The sequence below is a fragment of the Somniosus microcephalus genome, chromosome 2 (genome assembly GCF_052327205.1).
Source record: "Somniosus microcephalus isolate GS21.2 chromosome 2, FLI_Smic_1.0, whole genome shotgun sequence".
In the NCBI taxonomy this organism is placed as follows: domain Eukaryota; kingdom Metazoa; phylum Chordata; class Chondrichthyes; order Squaliformes; family Somniosidae; genus Somniosus; species Somniosus microcephalus.
In genome coordinates this window covers 356,161,038-356,184,407 of record NC_140988.1, presented here as the reverse complement: position 1 = coordinate 356,184,407, position 23,370 = coordinate 356,161,038, and the positions used below count along the sequence as shown (strand labels likewise).

General features: G+C 50.4%; 1 protein-coding gene across 2 annotated transcripts in view; it reads right to left on the bottom strand.

The window, feature by feature from the left end:
- ctnna2 (catenin (cadherin-associated protein), alpha 2) overlaps nt 1-23,370 on the bottom strand; it is a 1,873,786-nt gene that overhangs the window by 291,541 nt on the left and 1,558,875 nt on the right. For both annotated transcript variants that reach the window (XM_085975533.1, XM_085975534.1), the window contains one exon: nt 17,340-17,491. In XM_085975533.1, coding sequence (XP_085831659.1) covers nt 17,340-17,491 — 152 coding nt within the window. The remainder of the gene's footprint in view (nt 1-17,339; nt 17,492-23,370) is intronic.

Below are 23,370 nucleotides of genomic sequence, written 5' to 3'. Positions count from 1 at the left end.
CTTCCTTCCAGATTGCCAAGATGCCACGAGGGCAGGGTTGTCATCAGCGGGGGCTTCTGGGGTAGGGTCATCATCAGCTAGGCCAGAGTCATCATTAGTGAGGGCTTCCGCCCGAGGCCCATTGGAGGAGTCACCAAAAGTAATAGCAGCAGTCCGTGCACACGGTAAAAGATAGCCATCTGCATTTTTTTTTTTGCTAGGTCCAGAGAACATGCCTGGTCATAGGCAGCTTGTAACTTGAGGGTTTTATTCTCCAACAGATGCTGGCGTATGAAGGGAGACGCAATTCCATTAATAAAAGAATCACGAATTAACTCCTCCTGGTACTGCTCAGCTGAGACAGCTTTGAGATTACAATCCTTGTTGAGCCTGCGAAGCTTTTGAAGGAATTCGTCAAGTGATATCCCGGGTTGTTGTCGAGTTGTGGCCAGTAGATGCCGAGCAAAAATTTCGTTTGGGGCCTGTGGTAAACCACTGTTATACCTGTCTGTATGTGTATGTGTATTCCGCTAGGTACAGGTCTGGACATGCCTCGGCTGACTCCTCCCACTATTCCAGGTATATAAGTGACTACCTCCTAGTCCCTTAGTATTCTGGACGGGTCGACCACTCGAGACTAGACCTTCATTCTTTAGTTAATAAAAGCCTGGTTGTTACTCGCTTAACCTCAGTCTTTTGAGTAATTGATGGCGCATAAATTTTATTAACTAAATTTTTTATAATGGAGAAGATCCTCACACCAGCATGCCTGGACCTGGACAGTCGGGAAGCGGACGCTTCCACCAAGTTTGCTCACTGGCTCATGTGCTTCGAGGCATTCCTGACTGCCTCCACTGCGGTCGTAACGGATGCGAACAAACTGTCTGTCCTGATCTCCAAGGTGAACCACCGAGTGTACTCAGTCATCCGGGACGCGACCTCGTACACAGCCGCCCTCCAGCTCCTCAAGACCCAGTACACGCGCCCTGTGAACGAAGTTTACGCCAGGCACCTCCTGGGGAGTCGCAAGCAACAACCTGGGGAATCGACTGAGGAATACCTCCAAGCACTGTCCGTGCTTGGCCGGGCCTGTGGGTGTAAGGCGGTAACGTTCACTACGTACACGGAGGAACTGATCCGGGATGCCTTCGTAGCGGGCCACAGGTCCAACTACACCCGACAGCAACTGCTGGAGCAAAGTGACCTCACCCTCGACAAAGCCTCAGAAATCGCACTAACGCTGGACGCAGCCTACCGGGGCATGGATGCCTACTCCTCTGCACCGTGGACGCCGCGGGGAACGACAACCTGGGACACGGTAGGACAGCCCCATAGCACCGTGCCACCCCAGCCCAACAACGGCCCAACCACCGCAGCAGTGTCCCAAAGCCAGACAGCAGTATCCCAAGGCCAGAAATGCTACTTCTGTGGCCAGGCCAAACACCCCAGAGCGCGCTGCCCGGCGAAGAATGCGACCTGCTCGGGCTGCGGGAAAAAGGGACACTACGCTAGCGTCTGCAAGGCCAAAGCCACCCCGAACGCCAGCAGCGCCGCGTGTGGGCCGTGCGAGCCACCATCCTGGGCCCCCAACAGCGCCGCATGTGGGCCGTGCGGGCCGCCATCTTGGGCCTCCCCAGCCATGTGCGAACCACCGCAGCAGCAGCCATCTTGGACGACTCCAGCCATATGGGAATCATGGATGCCGCTATCTTGGACACCAGCCGGGACGCAGCAGGCCGCCAACCCCCCCCATCTGATACCTGCAGCGACACACCGACCCCTACGCTGGCCTCTGTTACGCTGGACCAAACGAGACCGCACCAACTAGCTCGGTCCAAAATGGACGCTAAGGTAAACGGCCATGCAATAAACTGCCTTTTTGACTCCGGGAGCACAGAGAGCTTCATCCACCCCGACACGGTGCGGCATTGCTCTCTCCCAGTCCTGCCTGCGCACCAGCGGATTTCTATGGCCGCCGAGTCCCAGTCAGCGGACATTGGCGGCTACTGCGTGGTGACACTAGTAGTAGACGGGACTGTGTTCAATAATTTTAAACTCCTGGTCCTGCCCCAACTTTGCGCTGCCGTTCTACTGGGGTTGGATTTCCAGTGCCACCTCAAAAGCGTTACGATGGCGTACGGTGGCCCCCTCCCCCCACTCACAGTCCGCAGCCAGCAGCCTCCAAATTGCCCGCCGCGCACCAGATGCAACCTCTCCACACTCAGAGTCCCACCCCCCCCACTGTTTGCTAACCTCACCCCCGACTGTAAGCCCATCGCCACAAAGAGCAGGCGATACAGTGCCGGGGACAGGGTTTTCATCAAAACCGAAGTGGAGCGGCTCCTGAAGGAGGGGATTATTGAGGGCAGCTCCAGCCCCTGGCGAGCCCAGGTTGTGGTCGTTAAGACCGGTGAGAAACAACGCCTGGTCATCGACTACAGCCAAACAATAAACCGCTACACCCTGCTGGACGCCTACCCACTCCCCCGCATAGCTGACATGGTCAACCAGATCGCGCTGTACCGCGTCTTTTCGACCATTGACCTGAAATCAGCGTACCACTAGCTCCCCATCCGCCCCGAAGACCGCCAGTATACTGCTTTTGAGGCAAACGGCCGCCTCTATCACTTCCTTAGGGTTCCCTTTGGCGTTACCAACGGGGTCTCCGTCTTCCAAAGGGAGATGGACCAGATGGTCGATCAAAACGCGCTGCAGGCCACTTTCCCTTACCTAGACAATGTGACCATCTGCGGCCATGACTTGCAGGACCATGACGCAAACCTCGAGAAATTCCTCCGCACCGCCCAACTCCTGAACCTGACATATGACAAGGAGAAGTGCATATTCCGCACAGACCGCCTCGCCATCCTTGGCTGTGTTGTGGAACACGGGGTCATCGGTCCCGACCCGGACCAGATGCATCCCCTTATGGAACTGCCACTGCCCCACTGCCTAAAAGCTCTGAAGAGGTGCCTAGGGTTTTTTTCCTACTACGCCCAGTGGGTCCCCTACTATGCAGACAAAGCCCGTCCGCTGATCAAATCCACCTCTTTTCCCCTGATGGCAGAGGCCCGCTCGGCCTTCCACCGTATCAAGGAGGACATTGCCAAAGCCACCATGCACGCAGTGGACGAATCCATCCCCTTCCAGGTGGAAAGCGATGCGTCCGACTTCGCTCTGGCCGCCACCCTTAATCAGGCGGGGAGACCTGTGGCATTCTTCTCACGAACCCTCCAGGGCCCGGAGACCAGACACTCCGCGGTCGAGAAGGAGGCCCAGGCTATTGTGGAGGCTGTGCGTCATTGGAGGCACTACCTGGCCGGAAAACGATTTACCCTGCTCACTGACCAGCGTTCAGTTGCTTTTATGTTCAACAACAAGCAGAGGGGCAAAATCAAAAATGACAAGATCTTGAGGTGGAGAATCGAACTTTCCACCTACAATTACGAGATCTTGTACCGGCCTGGGAAGCTCAATGAACCCCCAGATGCCCTATCGCGTGGCACCTGCGCCAGCGCGCAGATCAATAGGCTGAGGGCCCTCCACAATGACCTCTGCCACCCGGGGGTCACCAGGTTCTTCCACTTCATCAAGGCCTGCAACCTGCCTTACTCCATTGAGGAGGTCAAGACCATGACCAAGAACTGCCAAGTCTGCGCTGAGTGCAAACCGCACTTTTATAGACCAGACAGAGCCCACCTGATAAAAGCCACTCGCCCTTTCGAATGCCTGAGCGTCGATTTTAAAGGGCCTCTCCCCTCCTCCGACCGCAATGTGTACTTCCTCAACATCATTGACGAGTACTCTCGTTTCCCGTTCGCTATCCCCTGCCCGGACATGACCAGTGCCACGGTCATTAAATGTCTGAACAGCCTCTTCACCCTGTTCGGTATCCCCAGCTATATCCATAGCGACCGGGGCTCATCGTTTATGAGCGACGAACTCCGCCAGTACCTGCTCACTAGGGGTATAGCCACAAGCAGGACCACCAGTTACAACCCCCGGGGGAACGGACAGGTGGAAAGAGAGAATGCAACAGTTTGGAAGGCCGCCCTACTAGCCGTAAAGTCTAGGGGCCTTCCGACCTCCCGCTGGCAGGAGGTGCTCCCCGATGCGCTCCACTCGATTCGGTCACTGCTCTGCACTGCCACTAATGCCACCCCTCACGAGAAAATGTTTGTCTTCCCAAGGAAGTCCACATCGGGGACAACATTACCGCCATGGCTGACGTCCCCAGGGCTGGTACTACTGAGAAGACACGTGAGGACCAATAAAACGGGCCCCCTGGTCGAGATGGTCGACCTCCTCCACGCCAACCCCCAGTACGCTTACATTGCATACCCGGACGGGCGGGAGGACACAGTCTCCATACAAGACCTCGCACCCTCGGGGACCGCTGTAACCCACTACCCATTACCACCTCCCCCCCACGACACCGTCGGGGACCGCTGTAACCCACTACCCATTACCACCCCCCCCACGACCCGACATCCAACCCCAGCAGCCGGCTCGCCTTGGACCGTCGCCCACGAGGACTACACTCCAGGGCCCCAGCCTACACGGGACGCGACGCCGGAAGCTCCACCACCCCTGCTGTCGCCACGTCGATCACAGCGGCAGACAAGACCTCCGGAGAGACTCCAATACACGAACTTTTAAATACACTTCACCCCGCCGAACTCATTTTTAAACAAGGGGTGAATGTGGTAAACCACTGTTATACCTGTCTGTATGTGTATGTGTATTCCACTAGGTACAGGTCTGGACATGCCTCGGCTGACTCCTCCCACTATTCCAGGTATATAAGTGACTACCTCCCAGTCCCTTAGTATTCTGGACGGGTCGACCACTCGAGACTAGACCTTCATTCTTTAGTTAATAAAAGCCTGGTTGTTACTCGCTTAACCTCAGTCTTTTGAGTAATTGATGGCGCATCAGGGCCTTGCCATATAGTTGCTGTAGTATTTGGATAGCGGAGTCATAGTCTGCACAGTCTTTGATATAGTCAAACACATGAGGGGATACATAATTGGCAAGTATCTCTAATTTATCAGGAACATTCTCACCACACACCCTAAGGAAGTTGCTGAAGGTACGATACCAGTGTTTCCATACCTTAGGAGTTGTAGGTGAATTCGGGTCCAGGTCAAGACGAGCGGGTCGGAGTAGTTTCTCCATGATGGATTGATTACTACCTCTGGTTCCCTCCTACCGTTTGAGTCATAGCCGTCTGTTCCCAGAACCACTCAGAGCGTGGAGCAGGTTCAGCTGATTAAATTGACGTAGGAAAACTACTAGGCACTTGGTCTGAGTATTAAACAAGGCTTTAATCAACTGTTTCACAACATGGAGGTCTAGTTGTCCTTCACTAGTTCCTGTTTACAAAATGCCCTGAGCAAGCTGGGCCCGTGCCCGAGTATTTATACTCTCCCTGGACAGCGCCACCAGCAGGCCGCCCAGTATTATTTCATAAGTCATTTCTACATGAATGGCAAGATTCATGTCACTGTCGACATCCAATTGTGGATGAAACACTGTTCCTGCAGCTGATTAAGACCAAAGCCATCATCTTCTGCCTCTGCAACAGACCCATATACCCTTGCCACTGATTCTACCTCAGCAGCCATTGCCTCGGGCTGAACCAGACTGTTAGCAATGTCAGCGTCCTACTTGCCCCCAAGCTGACCTTCTGACCCCACCTCCTCTCCATCACAAAGACTGTCTGCGTTCACCTCTGCAACATTACCCTCCTCCACCACTATCTCGGCCTATGTGCTGCTGACACCTCGACTAGCCCAATGCTCTCCTGCCTGGCCTCACATCCTCTACCTTCCGTAAACTTCAGCTCATCCAAAATCTGCTGCCCATATCCTATCCGGCAATAATTCTTCTCGCCCATCACCCCTGTCCTCAGTGAGACACTAGCTCCCAGTACAGCAAACACCTCAACTTTACATCTTTCCTTCTTGTTTTTAAATCCTTCCATTGTCTCAGCCCTCCCTATCTCTGTAACCTCCTCCAGCCCTCCAAACCCCTCCAATCTCCGGTCCTCTGAGTTAGGTGTCGTGCAACTCTACCACTGGTGGTTGTGCTTTTTTTTTATTCATTGATGGGATGTGGGCGTCGCTGGCTAGGCCTGCATTTAGTGCCCATCCCTAATTGCCCTTGAGAAGATGGTGGTGAGCTGCCTTCTTGAACCGCTGCAGTCCATATGGTGCAGGTACACCCACAATGTTGTTAGGAAGGGAGTTCCAGGATTTTGGCCCAGCGACAGTGAAGGAACGGCGATACAGGCCCAAGTCAGGATGGTGTGTGGCTTGGAGGGGAACTTGTAGGTGGTGATGTTCCCATGCGTCTGCTGCCCTTGTCCTTCTAAGTGGTAGAGGTCGCGGGTTTGGAAGGTGCTGTTGAAGGAGCTTTGGCGAGTTGCTGCAGTGCATCTTGTAGATGGTACACACTGCAGCCACAGTGCGCCGGTGGTGGAGGGAATGAATGTTGAAGGTGGTGGATGGAGTGCCAATCAAGCGGGCTGCTTTATCCTGAATGGTGTCGAGCTTCTTGAGTGTTGTTGGAGCTGCACTCATCCAGGCAAGTGGAGAGTATTCCATCACACTCCTGACTTGTGCCTTGTAGATGGTGAAAAGGCTTTGCGGAGTCAGGAGGTGAGACACTCGCCGCAGAATTCCCAGCCTCTGGCCTGCTCTTGTAGCCATAGTATTTATATGGCTGGTCCAGTTCAGTTTCTGATCAATGGTAACCCCCAGGATGTTGATAGTGGGGGATTCAGCGATGGTAATGCCATTGAATGTCAAGGGGAGATGGTTAGAGTCTCGCTTGTTGGAGATGGTCATTGCCTGGCACTTGTGTGGTGCAAATGTTACTTGCCACTTGTCAGCCCAAGTCTGAATGTTGTCCAGGTCTTGCTGCATATGGACACGGACTGCGTCAGTATCTGACGAGTCTCGAATGGTGCTGAACAGTGTGCAATCATCAGCGAACATCCCCACTTCTGACCTTATGATGGAGGGAAGGTCATTGATGAAACAGCTGAAGATGGTTGGGCCTAGGACACTGCCCTGAGGAACTCCTGCAGTGATGTCATGTGATTGAAATGAATGACCTCCAACAACCACAGCCAACTTCCTTTGTGCTAGGTATGATTCCAACCAATGGAGCTTTCCCCTTGATTCCCATTGACTTCAGTTTTGCTAGGGCTCCTTGATGCCACACTCAATCAAATGCTGCCTTGATGTCAAAGGCAGTCACTCTCACCTCACCTCTTGAGTTCAGCTCTTTTGTCCATGTTTCGACCAAGGCTGTAATGAGGTCAGGAGCTGAGTGGCCCTGGCGGAACCCAAACTGGGCGTCAGTTAGCAGGTTATTGCTGAGTAAGTGCCGCTTGATAGCACTGTCGACGACACCTTCCATCACTTTGCTGATGATTGAGAGTAGACTGATGGGGTGGTAATTGGCCGGGTCGGATTTGTCCTGCTTTTTGTAGACAGGACATACTTGGGCAATTTTCCACATTGCCGGGTAGATGCCAGTATTGTAGCTGTACTGGAACAGCTTGGCTAGGGGCGCAGCTAGTTCTGGAGCACAAGTCTTCAGTACTATTGCTGGAATGTTGTCAGGGCCCATAACCTTTGCAGTATCCAGTGTCTTCAGCCGTTTCACAGAATCACAGAATCACAGAAACCCCACAGTGCAGATAGAGGCCATTTCGGCCCATCGAGCCTGCACCGACACATATCCCACCCGATCCCCATAACCCCTACACCAACACATATCCCACCCTATCCCCGTAACCCCTATTATTTAATCCCCCTAACACTAAGGGTCAATTTATCATAGCCAATCAACCTAACCCGCACATCTTTAGACTGTGGGAGGAAACCGGAGCACCCGGAGGAAACCCACGCAAACACGGGGAGAATGTGCAAACTCCACACAGACAGTCACCCGAGGCCGGATTCGAACCCGGGTCCCTGGCGCTGTGAGGCAACAGTGCTAACCACTATGCCACCGTTTCTTGACATCACGTGGAGTGAATTGAATGGGCTGAAGACTGGCATCTGTGATGCTGGGGACCTCAGGAGGAGGCCGAGATGGATCATCCACTCGGCACTTCTGGCTGAAGATAGCTGCAAATGCTTCAGCCTTGTCTTTTGCACTCATGTGCTGGGCTCCACCATCATTGAGGATGGGGATATTTTTGGAGCCTCCTCCTCCTGTTAACTGTTTAATTGTCCACCACCACTCACAACTGGATGTGGCAGGACTGCAGAGCTTTGATTTGATCCGATGGTTGTGAGATCGCTTAGCTCTGTCTATCGCATGTTGCTTCCGTTGTTTGCCATGCAAGTAGTCCTGTGTTGTAGCCTCACCAGGTTGACATCTCATTTTTCGGTATGCCTGGTGCTGTTCCCGGCATGCTCTCCTGCACTCTTCGTTAAACCAGGGTTGATCTCCCGGCTTGATGGTAATGGTAGAGTGAGGGATATGCTGGGCCATGAGGTTACAGATTGTGGTTGAATACAATTCTGCTGCTGCTGATGGCCCACAGCGCCTCATGGATGCCCAGTTTTGAGTTGCCAGATCTGTTCGAAATCTGTCCCATTTAGCCATCTCGGCTCGAAGCTCCGATATTCTCCCACTGCTTTTTCTTGTAAGACCCTCCTTAAAGCCCACCTCTTGGACAGGCTTTTGGTCACACCTCCTAATATCTCCTTCCTTGGTTATGCTTCTATGAAAGGCCTTGGTGTGTTTTTCTATGTCAATGGCATTATATAAATGCAGTATTTGTTGTTGTTAACTTAATAACTGTACTTTCTACGTTGAAGCCATGGCCTAGAAATTCCCTACCTTAACGCCATGTGTTTGCTACATATTTCTGAAAAAAATGGCGGCTGCCTCGCTTGCGGTGTAAAGCACGACGGCTGCCATTTTGGTGAGGTCCATAGCGCTGTCGTTGCCAGCCCTGGCTTCTCAAATTCAAATGAGAAGATCGTGATGTCAATCAGCATGCAAAGCCTGATTTGACGCATGACTACTATTTTCGATGCCCTCTCCAAACCCCGCATGGAAGAACGTGCGTGGAGCAGCACTGCAGAGACGCTGTCAGCACTTCTTATAGGGACACACACATCTTTCAGGTAAGTTTGGATTTCAGTTTTTTTAAATATTTCATTGAAGTAGTGGCTTGGTACAATACATTTAAAAAGTTGTTAAATTGTGCAGGGAGTGCTGCTGGATGCTTGCAAGTCTTTGGATGGTAAAGGAAGACAGAAAATGCTGGAAATACTCAACAGGTCAGGTAGCATCTGTGGAGAGAAAAACACAGTTAACGTTTCAGGTCGTCATGCTACCTGTCCTGCTGAGAATTTCCAGCATTTTCTGTTTTTATTTCAGATTCCAGCATCTGCAATCTTTTGCCTCTGAGAAGACCAGTTGCTCACTAGCCTGGAGGTGGGGGGGAGCTGGTAAATGGAGATGAAGCAGAGGCAGCAAAGGGGACAAGCTGCTCGCAGAGGGAAGAGGAGGAAGCAGAAGAGGAGGAAGCAAAAGAGGAGAAAGCGGAAGGAAGGATGCAATGCAGACATCCCCTTTCCGGCCAGGATATCCGGGATGGAATCATCTGCCTGTGATACCAGTGACCACAACCTCAATTCCCCTTTCAACATTAGTCCCACACCTTGGGGGAGAAATTCGTTTGGTAGCGCCACCGATTAACGCCTAAAGAGGCCGAGAAGTGGGGCGCTAGCCAATTTCCGGGCGGGCGCAGGATGCCTAACGCCTCACCCCATATTGCCCATGCATTTAGCGCCGGCGCAAACTCGTAGCGCCCGCCCATGGGCGCAGATTATGACGTCATTTCAGTGTGCAACGCCTTTTGTGCACCCCGGATCAGAAATTCAGTGGTGCCCCCTCCGTAGCGCCTGGCGCTATTAGTGACAGCTTACAGGGAACCTTACCCAATTGCTCTCGGTCTTGGGGGGTGTTATTTAAAGGGGACTGGTGCGGTTTAAAAACGGCAGCCATTTCTGGAGCACAACTTCTTCCTGAGTTACAAAGAGTTGCTGAGCTGCACACAGAGAGCCTTTTGACCACTGAGCCCGCGCAAGCAGAGGAACTTCAGCCTTCTGACCATCGCCTTGCTGCTGGTGAGCTTTTACAAAGGGGACACTTCCTGTGCGTGCTTATTATGGGGGCTGCATTGGAGGGGAACGTCCTGCTGCAGCATCATCTAGAAAGGGTACTGAGATGCAGGGAGAGGGAGCCGGCCATGGCCAGACGGAGGAGGGCCAACAGACGTCGCCACACCAGACCTTACGCTGCCAGGGTTTTCCGACAGCAGTTTTCCTACATGAACATGTTGGAGGAGCAGTGTCTCAGAAGGCTGCGCTTTAGAAAGGAGGTCGTGAGTGAGCTGTGCCACCTGCTTCGGACAGATCTGCAGCCTCAAATAAGGTGCAGGACATCGCTGTCGGTGGCTGTGAAGATGACTGTTGCCCTAAACTTCTACGCAACCGGCTCTTTCCAGTCTGCATCTGGGGACATAGCCAGCATCTCACAGTTCGCGGTGCATTGCTGCATCCGTCAAGTGACTGATGCCCTGTTTCGAAGGAGGTGGCAGTACATCTCCTTCCCAATGACCCCGGACAAGCAGCGGGAGCGCGCAGAGGGCTTCGCAGCAATAGCGGACTTCCCCATGGTGCAGGGTGCCATTGACTGCACGCACGTGGCTTTGCGGGCACCTGTTTTCAATCCGGAGGAGTTCCGCAACCGCAAGGGGTTCCATTCCTTGAATGTACAGCTGGTCTGTGACCACCGGCAGCTGATCCTCGCAGTCAATGCGCAGTTTCCAGGCAGCAGCCACGACGCCTTCATCCTGCGCCAGACTTCTGTTGCTGACCTTCTCGAGGCCCCGGCTCACCCAGAAGGCTGGCTTCTTGGGGACAAGGGCTATCCTCTGTACCCGTGGCTGATGACCCCACTCCGGATCGCCAGAACCCCTGCTGAGGAAAACTTCAATGCGAGCCATCTGGCGACGAGGAACATTGTCGAACACACAATCGGCGTCCTGAAGCAGCGGTTCCGCTGTCTCGACCATTCCGGGGGAGCTCTGCAGTATTCGCCTGAGCGAGTCTCGCACTTCGTCGTTGTTTGCTGCATGCTCCATAACCTCGCCATCCTACGTTCCCAGCCAATGCCAGCAGACATTGACGCACCAGCAGAGGAGGAGGAGGAGGAGAAGGAGGAGGAGGAGGAGGAAGAGGACCAAGATGGGAGGGAGGGACTTTCTGGAAGGGCTGTGCGTCAGAGGCTCATCAGAAGTCGCTTCTAGGCCCCTCTGACGGAATGCTTGTGGCCATTCCAGGAGCAGGATTGGAGCCGCCCTCATACCCCCAAGCCAGTGAGGGGCAAAAATCATTTAAAAACCAGACTTGGCCTTTGCAAATGAATAAAGTGTTTTAATACAAAGAAATAGCTTCATTTCAACATGAAAAAGGAATAACAACAGAAAGCTTAAAAAACACAGACACATAATTTCCTCTCCCTCCCGTGAGACTGTCCAAAACATGAGGTTCTCTCATGGCATCCTCTATGGCCTTGATTCGACCTCAACAGAGGCTTCATCCCCCCCCCTTTACTCTTTGCCCCCGGATGGGGATCTCGGTCTCTTGCGGCTCTGGCCCCTTCCCTCACTGCAGCTCCTCCTTAATGTGACCCCAGTGGCTGCAGCAAGGCTGGGGGAGGCCTGCTGACTGTCCCTGAGCGCAGATGCCCCTGAGGTGCGGCCTGGACGACCTCTGCGCCTAGAGGGCCCAGCTGCTGACTGCTCCACCTGTGCATGGGTGGAAGCAGTCTGTCCTGCAGGTGGTGGCAGCTGCAGTGGGGAAGTGCCAGTGGTGGCAGCAGGAATGCTGTCATCTTGAGAGAGGACAGTACCTCCCTGCTCCAGCAACACACTGGCACGCCCATGGGGCAGCGCTTCAGCATCCGGAGCAATCTGCTGGAGCACAGATTGCTGGCCTGCTGTGGTGCCCTGAGGGCCCTGGGTAATCCTGTCTGAGCCATCGAGGGTGGCAGCAGTCACTGGTCGCCTGGCCTCACTCTGCGAATGCAGGACACCAGCGAGTGATTGTGTGGCAGCACTCAGCGCTTGCGTTGCAGGTGCCAGTGCTTCGGCGAAGCCCTGGACAGCCCTTTCCAATGCTGACCCGAAGTCCACCGCACTCCAGGCCTGTGCTGCGCCGATGTCTTGGACACTCCGCGCCAGTGTCCCGATGGTTTCAGACAACCTTCCCACTGCAGCCATGAGCTCAGTGTTCCTCCTGCCAGCCTGGGCGCTCATTTCTCTGAGGGCACGCACCTCCTCTGTGCTCTGTGCAGCAGCACTGGCAGCCTGACTCACCCTCCGGGGAGACGGCACCCGAGCTTCCCTCACCCCCCTGCGTTGCTGCAGCCCGCTGGTGCCTGGAACTGCCTCCTCCTCAGAGCTGGTCCCCCCGCCCCCCTCCAGGGAAGTAGTGCCCCCATTCTGGCGTTGAGCTCGCTCGCCTGAGGTTGGTTGGGATGGTCCAGCATCCTCCTGGTCGTCGCCTCCAGAGTCACTCAGAGTGGCAGCTTGAGGGCCCGCAGCCTCACCTGGCGATTCACCATCTGAAAGCAGGGAGGTACAGGAGTGGCTTTAGTGTGAGGACAGGGTGGCAGCGAGGGAGGCATAAGTGCTGCAATGTACTGTTGTGGCTCGGCAGTGGAGAATCATGCTGATGGGGGGAGCAATTGGTAGGAGAGAGATCAAAAAGGTGAGAGCCTTACCATCGCTGTCCACTCTGGGGTCGGCAGCTCCAGAGGCGACTGGTCCAGTCAGCCGGTGTCCCACTATCCTCTGCACTCTCAGCTCCAACTCGCTTAGGTTCTGCAGGTGAGGCGGGCCTCCACCGGTGGCCAGCTGCTCTCAGCGGTTCCTCGCCAGCTTCGCCTGCAGGAGAAAGAACGGGAAGTGTTGAAGCATTATGCAATGAGCTGACATTACATGCCCCCCATGGTAGATTAGCCCTTTCATTATGCATTGAACTGAATGTGCGTGTGTGTTTCCTGGAAGGGCCATGAGTGCAGGCAGACAGATGGCCTTTGGGGGTTCGGGCAACCTCCAGCCATTAAGTCAGGTGCAGATGGAGGGATGAGGATGATCGTGGAAAAGGCACTCACCCTGACGACCCGAGTGAGGTCGTTGAACTTTTTCCGGCACTGGACGGCGCTCCTGGCCACCACGCTTCTGCAGGTCACTCTGGTGGCCACATCCCTCCATGCTCGCCGGTAATCTGCATGTTGAGCCCTCCTCCCATCCTCAGGGTAGGGAATATCACGCCTGCGGTCCACAGCGCCTACCAAAGCTTCAAGGGCCTCCTCGGTGAAGCGCTCTGCCCTCTGTCTCGCCCCCTCCATGTTTTGACAGGATGGAGCACCTCAGGTAAGTTAGCGCTGAATTTAAGGCATGCCAGGAAGTGCTGGGTCTGGTGATCCTACTCGACCTGCCCCTTTAAGAGCTGGTCGGCGCCAGTGTGTCTCGGGGTCAGTGATTATTGAAAGCACCTGTGCTGCACCCCGCCGCCGCTAAATTGGGTTGCGCCCCTGGGATAGCGCCTTAAGAGCCTCGTGCACCACCTGATTTAGCGCCGCAATCACCCTCAGGGGCACAACGACCCAATATAGCGCCAGGTGGCGCTAAATCGCAACTGGCGCTAGGCTTTGCGCATCGCCAGATCTAGCGCCCCAAACGGGGCTATACCCAATTTCTCCCCCCTTATCTTCTCTCTATCACTGACCATCACAGCGTCCTCTTGGCCACAATGCTGACATAAAAGCCACCACAAAGCAAACTTTCCAATCCAACTTTATCCATCTATGTATCCAATATAATATCAAGAAATCAACTTATCACCCTTGTGCATTTCGTTCGTGACTGTCTTGCACCTGCCTTTGCCTATCCTACTGATGTCATGCAGTGCTACCCCAGTGGCTGCAGCACGGCTAGTGGAAGGCTGCTGACTTTCAGTGGGGGACATTGCAAATGGCTTTGCTGGATGACCTTGAGGAGCTGGTGGCTGGGAGTGTGAAGTTAAGTGACGAAGTTTCTTCTTCTTCACTCTCCTCTCCCTTTTCTTGGTCAGTCACTGGCTAGGCATGCTGGATTTCTTGGATGTCTGAAATGAGGAAGGCACAAGGGTAGGGTTGTGGTGAGAGGAGTGGGGAAGCAAGAGCTGCTTGCTTATACCGTGCGCAGCTTGTACATCAGAAGAGATTGTGGGATAAGAGGAAGTGGAATGTGAGAAGAAGGATAATGTATGAGGATACCGGCACCTTGTATTCTTTCAGCCCCGCCACTGGCCAAGGGCTCAGCCATACCCCTGCCAACAATGGCCAGCACCGTATCCTCCTAGGGGGTGAGGTGAAGCTAGGAATGGGAGATGTGCCTCCTGTTTGGTAGAGATTGTTGGTAGGTGAGTGATGGGGGGGTGGGGGGAGGGGAAGTCGTGCATGGTGAGTGTGTGAGGACAGTGGTGCAGTTGGTAGGAGCCAGCTTTTGAAGATGCATTCACTGATCTTGACCATTGGTCTGAGGTCATGAAACTTCTTTGGGCACTGGAGCCAGATCCTGGAGGCGACACTGCTGGCTGCGACGGCCTCAGTGATCTGGTCCCACATCGTTCTTTCTGGAGGGCCTCCTGGCCCCCTGTGGATAGAGGATCTCTCGTCCACTTTTTACCACCTGCACAAAGCTGGAGTGCTGCATGCGAGACCCTGGGTGCCCTTTCCCTGGCTTGCTGAGCCTTTTGTGTTAGTGCTGAAGCACATTTTCCCATTTTTTTACGTGCAGTTCAGCTTTAAGAGCTAAAGACTGCCATTTTGGAATTATTTGTAATTGTTTTTAAGAAGGCAGTTGAGCTCTAAGGGCTAATGGCTGCCTATTTTTTAAATAGTTTTTTTATTTTTTATTTTAGTAGGCAGTGCCCCTTTAAGGACTTGAGACTGCTTTTCTAAAATGACAGCCTTGCTTTAAGAAAAGTCTGCCTCGCTCCAGGGACGCTATGGCTACGCGACATTGGGCCTCCTGCCAAACGCACCGCCTTAAGTAGCGTATTCCACGCTAAGCTGTGCGCTCCAATCATTCAAATCAGCAGGCAGCACCAAAATAACGGTGCTGCCTGCGATCCTTTAACGGGCGCGAGCAAACCTCCCCCCGCGGTGGCGCCGCCCGTTTTCAGGCTTTATCAAATTTCTAGGCCCATATCTTATTGCTGTAGCATGCATGACTAAGTTAAACATATTAACATTTATCTTGTCAATGCCCTTTAAGTATTAACGTCAATAAGATTATCTCTGAGTCTTCTCTTCTCCCGTGTAAACATTCCCAGTTTCTGCACCTGCTCCTCATAATCCAGGTGCCTAATCCCAGCTGTTAATTTAGTTGCCCTTCTCTACACCCTCTAGAATGCCTTTCTCCTAATATGGTGACCAGGACTGTACACATGTGGGGGCAAATCAACATGTTTGCAATCATTTTTTGAGAATTCTGCAGTATTTCTTTGGCTATATATTCCAAGATCCTATTTGCTATCTTTACTGCTGCCACAGACTACTGATTTATTCAGCAAATATATCCACCAGCACCCCAAATCCTTCTCCTGTGTATTGTACTGTAAAATATTATTTAGCTTATATTATCATTGTTTATTATCCTTTTGCAGTCTTATGACTTTACATTTTTCCATAGCGAATGACACCTACCACTCGTCAGCTGCCCAATCTATCTACGCCCTTCTTTTTTGATCAACTTATCCTCAGTAGTTTGCAATCCCTCTCAACTTGGTGTTGTCTGTGAACTAAGAGAGTTTATGCCCTGTCTTCCAAGTGTAATGGTTATGGTACCGGACTAGCAGCACACAGGGTGTGAGTTCAAATCCCACCATGGCAAGTGGTGAAAATTAATTCAAAAATTGAATCTGCTTATTTGTGGGCTAGCACCAAGTAAATGGCCTTGAAAGCTGCCCAATTGTTGGAGACACCAACTGATTCACCAATGTCCTTCAGTGAAGCGTACAAGCTCGAGAGACTGAATTAGGGCTGCCAACCCTTCAGGATTGTTCTGGAGTCTCTAGGAATTGAAGATTAATCTCCAGGACTCCCGCTATGAGCAAGCGGGCGTTAAAAAAATTGAGTTTTCATTGAACAACTTTGTTTATTAGTTGTAAAAATATTGGAGGTAGGAAAAACATTGTTAGATTGACAGTCAAAAATCATCCAATCAGCTAACGATGAGTCTGCTCGCTTTTCAATTGGCGTGGGAAGGTGGTGCGTCGCGAGGTTGGACACATTGGGTGATTAATAGCGGGAGTGTGGGGGCAGGGTGTGGGGGCAGGTTGTTGGAAGCTGAAGGTCATGTGATGAAACCTCCAGGGAGGCATTCAACCAGGGTTAGCAACCCTACGCTGAACGGCGACTCCTGTTCCTACGAACCTGCCACCCCTACTTGGTCTGGCGTAAATGCGACTGCAGTCCCACATTACATGGTTGACTCTTAATGCCCTCTGAAGTCGCCTAGCAATCCATTCAGTGGTACAAACATTCACTCTGAAGCAGAGGGCCCACCAACACCATCTCATCAGTGGTTTCGCCAGTATCACCCAACTCCACAAAGAACAAAAAATCTACAAGTACAAATAGCTCAAAACTGGCACTAAGTCCGGGATTTTCCTTTTTCAAGGGTGGTGTAGTGGTGGTGGTCTGTCACATAAAATGGGATGGGCAGGCCTTTTACCAAAACTCCGCCTTGGAAAATGGCCACTGTGATTTCTCTACCATGGCCCTGACCTGCTTGCCCGGAAGTGCGCCACATCACATGTAAATAAAGCAGGTGTTTTGTGGCCGAGTGCTTCCTGAGATTTCGTTGGGTTTTTCACCCACTTACCACTTTGCAAAGCACCGCCACTGTAAAGGTGGTGGTGCTGAGCCTTTCAAGTGCCTCACCGACGAGTGTGATTCTGAAATACTGCTTTGGCTGGGAGTTACTTCCACCACTCTAAAGCTGTAATACAGAAATCATGTTATGAAGCTTGCTGAAAGTTTAAAGGCAACTGTGCATTGTGGAAGCAGCTCCTTCAGCAGAACAAACAACATGTGGTCTCAAAATAGAAAATACGCTGAAACATTAAGTTAATCAATCCATACACTGCACACTTACTGTGCCTTACATTTAAAACTGTGCCTTTTTGTACTGACTTTACGAAAAGGTACTTTGAGCCCTGCAGCCTTTACGCCTAAAAGTCTTAGTAAACAGTTAGCAAGCATACCCTGATCATCAGCACTGCTTTCCTGATGTCACGTACTCCATCATAAACTAAGCGTGAAGCATCTATGAACTCGTTCTCTTCGAAAGCCTGTGGGGGATTTGCACTCAGTGCTTCAATTGCAACTTCCACTTGTTCAGCAAAACGAGGCATAACTGGATAGGAGAGGGGAAAAAAAAAACACAAGTAAAGCATTAGAGATTTGTTTTCCAGTCTCCGTTCTTGCCTTAAGGCCTGAGCACTTTTTTAAAGGGTACCCAGGCTTGTCTTATTGTCACAGAATGCACTGCAGATTGGACACTGATTAATTCTGCAAATGCTCTATTAAGTAGGTATAAAATCACTTCAGTATAAACAGCTTAAGACGGAGAGAAAGAATTGGGATCATGGGGGCTGACTGCATAAAGCTTTGTTTGGGAAACAAGGCAGGCACTAGAATAATATTTCTGTGTGTTAAAAGTCATCAAAGTTTTAATATCAAATCAATTAAATGAAACTTAACCAGGATTCGAGTATGGTGTTGATTTATTCTCCCTGTTCTTTTGTGTATACATGTTTATTTTACTGCTACAATTGATTGTGTAAAACCAGGCATTCTGGATGCACATGGTATATTTTTATTTATTCATGTAGATTTAACATTTACAGGTGGTACCATTCTTGCCTCTGAGCCAAATATTTGTGGTTTCAAGTCCCACTTGAGGACTTTCATACAATCACACAGCCAGAAGGAGGCCACTCAACCCATGGTGCCTGTGCCAGCTCTTTGAAAGAGCTATCCAATTAGTTGCACTCCCTCGCTCTTTCCCCATCGCCTTGCAAATTTTTTCCCCTTTATGTATTTATCTAGACTTGAGTGCATAATCTAGGCTGACATTCCAATACAGCACCAAGGGAGTACTGCATTGTCAGAAGTGCAATCCTTTGGAAAAGACGTCAAGCCTAGGCTTCATCTGCCTGTTCAGGTCTATTTACTATGCCGGAATTGGAGGAAGAGCAGGAAGCTCTCCAGAGTCACAGCAAACTCCCTTACTCAATATCACTAAAAAAAAAGATGAATTAGTCATTCGTCACGATGGAATCTCGCTGTGTCCCAAATGGTTGCCGCCTTTGCCTAATGCATTTCAAAGTTATCCATTGTACGTGTAGCCGTGAGATTTTTCTGCGACTTGATAAAGCACTATGCACATGCAAGTCTTTCTTTTTAATGCAGCCTGTGCTTCCACACGATCCAGCACAGAACTAATTCAATGGTTTCTATCCATTATATGAGCTGCTGCTGAGAATGCTGAATCAGGATGGATAGAGAGAGAATTGCTTAATCGTAGTGAAGCTCAGCAACCAACTGGTGATCAAGTAAAGCGACGCCATAGCTCTCCCACCTATCAAAGGTTCACTTTGTTTCTTAGGCCCATTCTGGTGATAAACGTTGTCCTAAAGGATAGTGTTCTACCTTTCTATGCAATCATTTAAACGTTCCTATGTCCATATGATAGTTAGAATCATAGAATGGTTACAGCATGGAAGAAGGCCATTCGGCCCGTTGAGCCCGTGCCGGCTCTCTGCAAGAGCACCTCAGTTAGTCCCACTCCCCCGTCCTTTCCCCGTAGCCCTGCAAATGTTTTTTTTTCAGGTACTTATCCTACTTCCTTTTGAAAGTCGTGATTGAGTCTGCCTCCACCACCCTTTCAGGCAGTGCATTCTGTAGTGTCCGTGTGTTGATAAAGACACTGAAGACAGGAGTTGGTTCATAGGTATTTACTAAGCAAAGTCTGGGGGGGGGTTCGAACGGATATACACAATATACAGGCTTATATAGCCCGAGTGGCCATTACTGGCATTACAGCACACCTGGGGCTCTTAAAGGCACATACACTACAATTCCTCCCCTTTTAGCTAACCAGTACATCATATTTTAAGTAATTATTAATTACATGTTATAAGAAAAATAATATACACATTGCTGTAGTTAATTAATTATAAGTCAGTCTCTCAGGAGGCTTCCTGACTCGGTCCGGATAACGCCTTGGGGGTGTAGTAGTTTCTGGTGGTGTAGTAGGTTCTTTTGGCAAGGCTGATTCGGCTTGAATGCCAGTGTCGGGTTCATCGGGTTCCAGTATCACCGGATCAGAGGTAGATATGGGTATTTCTACTTCATCGTGAGACGTATAGAGTTGTGGTGTAGGTTGTCCCTTTTCGGATGACTTTATGATTTGGTCAGCATGGCGCCTTATTATGCTTTCTCCGATGTCCACGGTATACATCAGTGGTCCTAGTCGTGTGCAGATAGTTCCAGGTTGCCATTTCTCGGTATGGTAGTCCCGGGCCAAAACTTGTTGACCTATCTGGAAGGTTCTAGTTGGCCTTTCATTCATGCCTTGAAACTGCCGGTTCTCCACGTCCCTTCTGATGTTGGGCTTGACCAAATCCAGCCGGCATCTTAGGTTTCTATTGAAGAACATCATGGCGGGAGTTTGGTTGGTAACCATATGTGTTGCATTCCTGTATGCGAATAAGAAGTTATCCACCTTGTGCTGAAGTTTTATGTCTTCATTACCCATGGTCTTTATGGCCTTCTTGAAGGTCTGGACAAACCTTTCAGCCAATCCATTGGTGGCGGGATGGTATGGGGCGGACGTGTAGTGCTTAACCCCATTGTTTTTTAAGAACTTTCTGAATTCTTCGGACACAAATTGCGGTCCATTATCAGAACATATCTGTTCCGGCAGCCCATTCCTGGCAAATATGGTCCTTAATACTGTGATGGTTTTTTCCGTGGTGGTGGAGGACATCTTTATTACCTCCGGCCACTTGGAGTGTGCATCAACCGCGATTAAGAACATTGAGTCCATAAATGGATCAGCAAAGTCGATGTGCACCCTTTGCCAGGGAGATGAGGGCCACTCCCATGGATGTAGAGGGGCTTGTGGTGGAGCGTTTTGGACCTTCTGGCATCCTAGGCAGCTCTTGGTCATTTCTTCGATGTCTCCATCGATACCTGGCCACCATACAAACGCCCTAGCTAGGTTCTTCATTTTCACTCCACCCAGATGCCCCTCATGAAGCTCCTTTAGCACTTAATCCTGGAGTGTGGGTGGAATCACCACTCTGGATCCACACATCAAGGTTCCTCGGCACACTGACAGCTGTTCTCTTCTTTGCGAGAATGCTGGCAACAGTGGTTCGCCATGTGCTGGCCATCCCTTCACTGTTAAATCGTAGACCTGTGAGAGAGTTGGGTCATTTCTCATCTCCCTTTCAATGGCAGAATTTGTTACTGGTAGACATTCCACTATGGTAGAGTGGAACATCTCTACTGGGTCTACTGTAGGTGCCTCTTCTACCGTTGGCAACGGTAGGCGCGATAAACCGTCAGCATTCCCATGCTGTTTTGATCCTTTGTATTCTACGTTGTATTGGTGTGCCCCTAGAAAAAGGGACCACCTCTGCAGCCTTTGCGCTGTCATAATGGGAACACCCTTTTTAGGGTTGAATATGGAGATGAGGGGTTGATGGTCAGTCAACAAGGTAAATTTTTGTCCGTGTAGGTAACGGTTGAATTTCTTCACTCCCCATACCAGGCTGAGTGCTTCCCTGTCGATTTGGGCATAGTTACGCTCAGCTGAGTTTAATGAGCGTGACGCAAAAGCTATCGGTCGTTCTGAGCCATCAGGGAATTTATGGGATAATACTGCTCCTATGCCATAAGGGGATGCATCGCACGCCAGTCTGATTGGCAGTGATGGGTTGTAATGAGCCAAAACTTCTTCGGATGTGATTAAGTCTTTGCATTTATGGAAGGCACGTTTACAGTCTTCGTTCCATTTCCAAATCACTCCTGTTTGTAGAAGTTCATTAAGAGGGTGTAGAAGAGTTGATAAGTTCGGTAAAAATTTATTATAGTAATTTATTAATCCCAGGAACGACCTTAATTGTGAAACATTTTCAGGTGCTAGGGCTTTTATGACCGCTTCAATTTTTTCAGGTGACTTATGCAACCCTTCATTATTAATTATGTGGCCACAATATGATATCTAATTTTGGAAAAATTCGCACTTGGGGCGATTTGCTCGTAGGCCCCGTTCTTTCAGCCTAGTGAGCACCTGCTCCAAATTGGCAAGGTGCTCGTTGTCGTTTTCTCCTGTTACAAGGATGTCGTCTAGGTAGCATTGAGTCCCCGGAATCCCTTGCAGGACTTGCTCCATAGCTCTTTGCCAGATAGCTGGAGCTGATGCTACTCCAAAAACCAGTCGATTGTACTGGTACAGGCCTTTGTGTGTGTTTATCGTGAGATACTTTTTAGAGGCCTCCTCAACCTCCATCTGTAGATATGCCTGTGCCAAGTCAATTTTGGTGAAACGTTTCCCTCCGGATAGTGAGGCGAAAATATCTTCTATCCTCGGAAGAGGATACTGTACTGTGTGAAGGACCGGGTTTACAGTCACCTTGAAGTCTCCACAGGTGCAAATTTTTCTCTGTTCTTCAGATTTATCATTATTCAATGCTTTTTTCATGACTGGAACGATGGGTGTTGCCCACTCGCTCCAATCTATTTTGGATAATACGCCTGCCTTTTCCAAATTCTCCAGCTCTGCCTCGACTGCTGGACGAATTGCGTATGGCACCGGTCTTGCCTTAAAAAATTTGGTAATTGCTGCATCTTCCACTTTTATTGAGGCGGTGATGCCTTTCAAGGTTCCTAGTTTCTCCTGAAACAGTTCTTTGGCGTTGGCCAAGATGTCTTTTAATCGTTCAGGTATGATGTCATCATTGTTTTTTTTCTTACTGGTCACCGTCAGTGCCTGAATGGAGTGCCAGTCTAAACGTATCTTTCTGATCCATTCACGTCCCAACAACGGTGGACCACCATCTTGTAGAATGTATAAATACAACTTTTGTATTTCTTTGCCGTTGTATACAACAGGCACCCTTATTTTTCCTTTGGGGTATACTTTCTGCCCCGTATATGTTTTTAAGATAATGGATGTGTCTTTTAGAGGTATATGCGAAAATAGCCTCTCGTAATCCCGTCGATTTATTACGGTTAGAGCTGATGCTGTATCTAGCTCCATTTTAACTGGGGACCCTGCTATCGTGAGGGTAACCCAAATGGTTTGGTAATCATCTTTGGCAAGTACATTATGTAATTTGAGACAGCTTAGTCTCTTGTTTTCGGAGTCGCTATCGCTCTTCTGGTCTTCGGAGCTACTGTCCGTCATCATTTGTACCTTCCTGTACTTTCCTTTATTGATTTTTTTTTTCTGTCCATGGATTTATTTTGTCCAGATCGGCATACCCATGCAATGTGTCCAATTTTTCCGCATTGCCTGCATGCTTTGTCCTTGAACCAGCAGTCCTTCTGGTTATGCGTGGATCTGCCGCAGCGATAACATCTTTCGAAACCCTGTGTCATTTCATGGGTGCTGAAGTCCTGTGTCTTTTGTTGTATCTCTGCAGCTCCTCTTGCTGCTGCTTCGTATGATACAGCCACACTGAAAGCTTTGTCCAATGTTAAATCTTTTTCAGAAAGCAGCCTTTTTTGTGTTCCTTCACTTAAGAGACCGCAAACGAATTTGTCTCGAAGATAATCTGCTAGTCCTGCCCCGAATTGGCAGTACTTTGATAGCTTTCTTAATTCGGTTAGGTAATCAGCGTTACTTTCATTCTTGTGTTGATTTCTCTTGAAGAATTTGAATCGTTCCGCTATCAGCAGCGGTGTTGGGTTTAAGTGCTCCTGCAGGGTATCAACAATTTCTTTAAAATTCTTGTCCTTTGGTTTGGCTGGAGTGATTAAATTTCGTAACAGCCCGTATGCCTTTGCGCCCATTAGGTTCAGCCGTACTGAAGCTTTTTTTTCATCTTCTATTCCATTTGCAGTGCAATATACCTCTACTCTTTCCACGTATGTGGTCCAATCCTCTATTTCGCTATCAAAAGCATCAATATTGCCAGACTTAGGCATTTCAGAAAAGATATGGCGCTTCCCACGCTTTCCTTTCTTTTCTGCAGCAAAGATATGGCGCTTCCTGCGCTT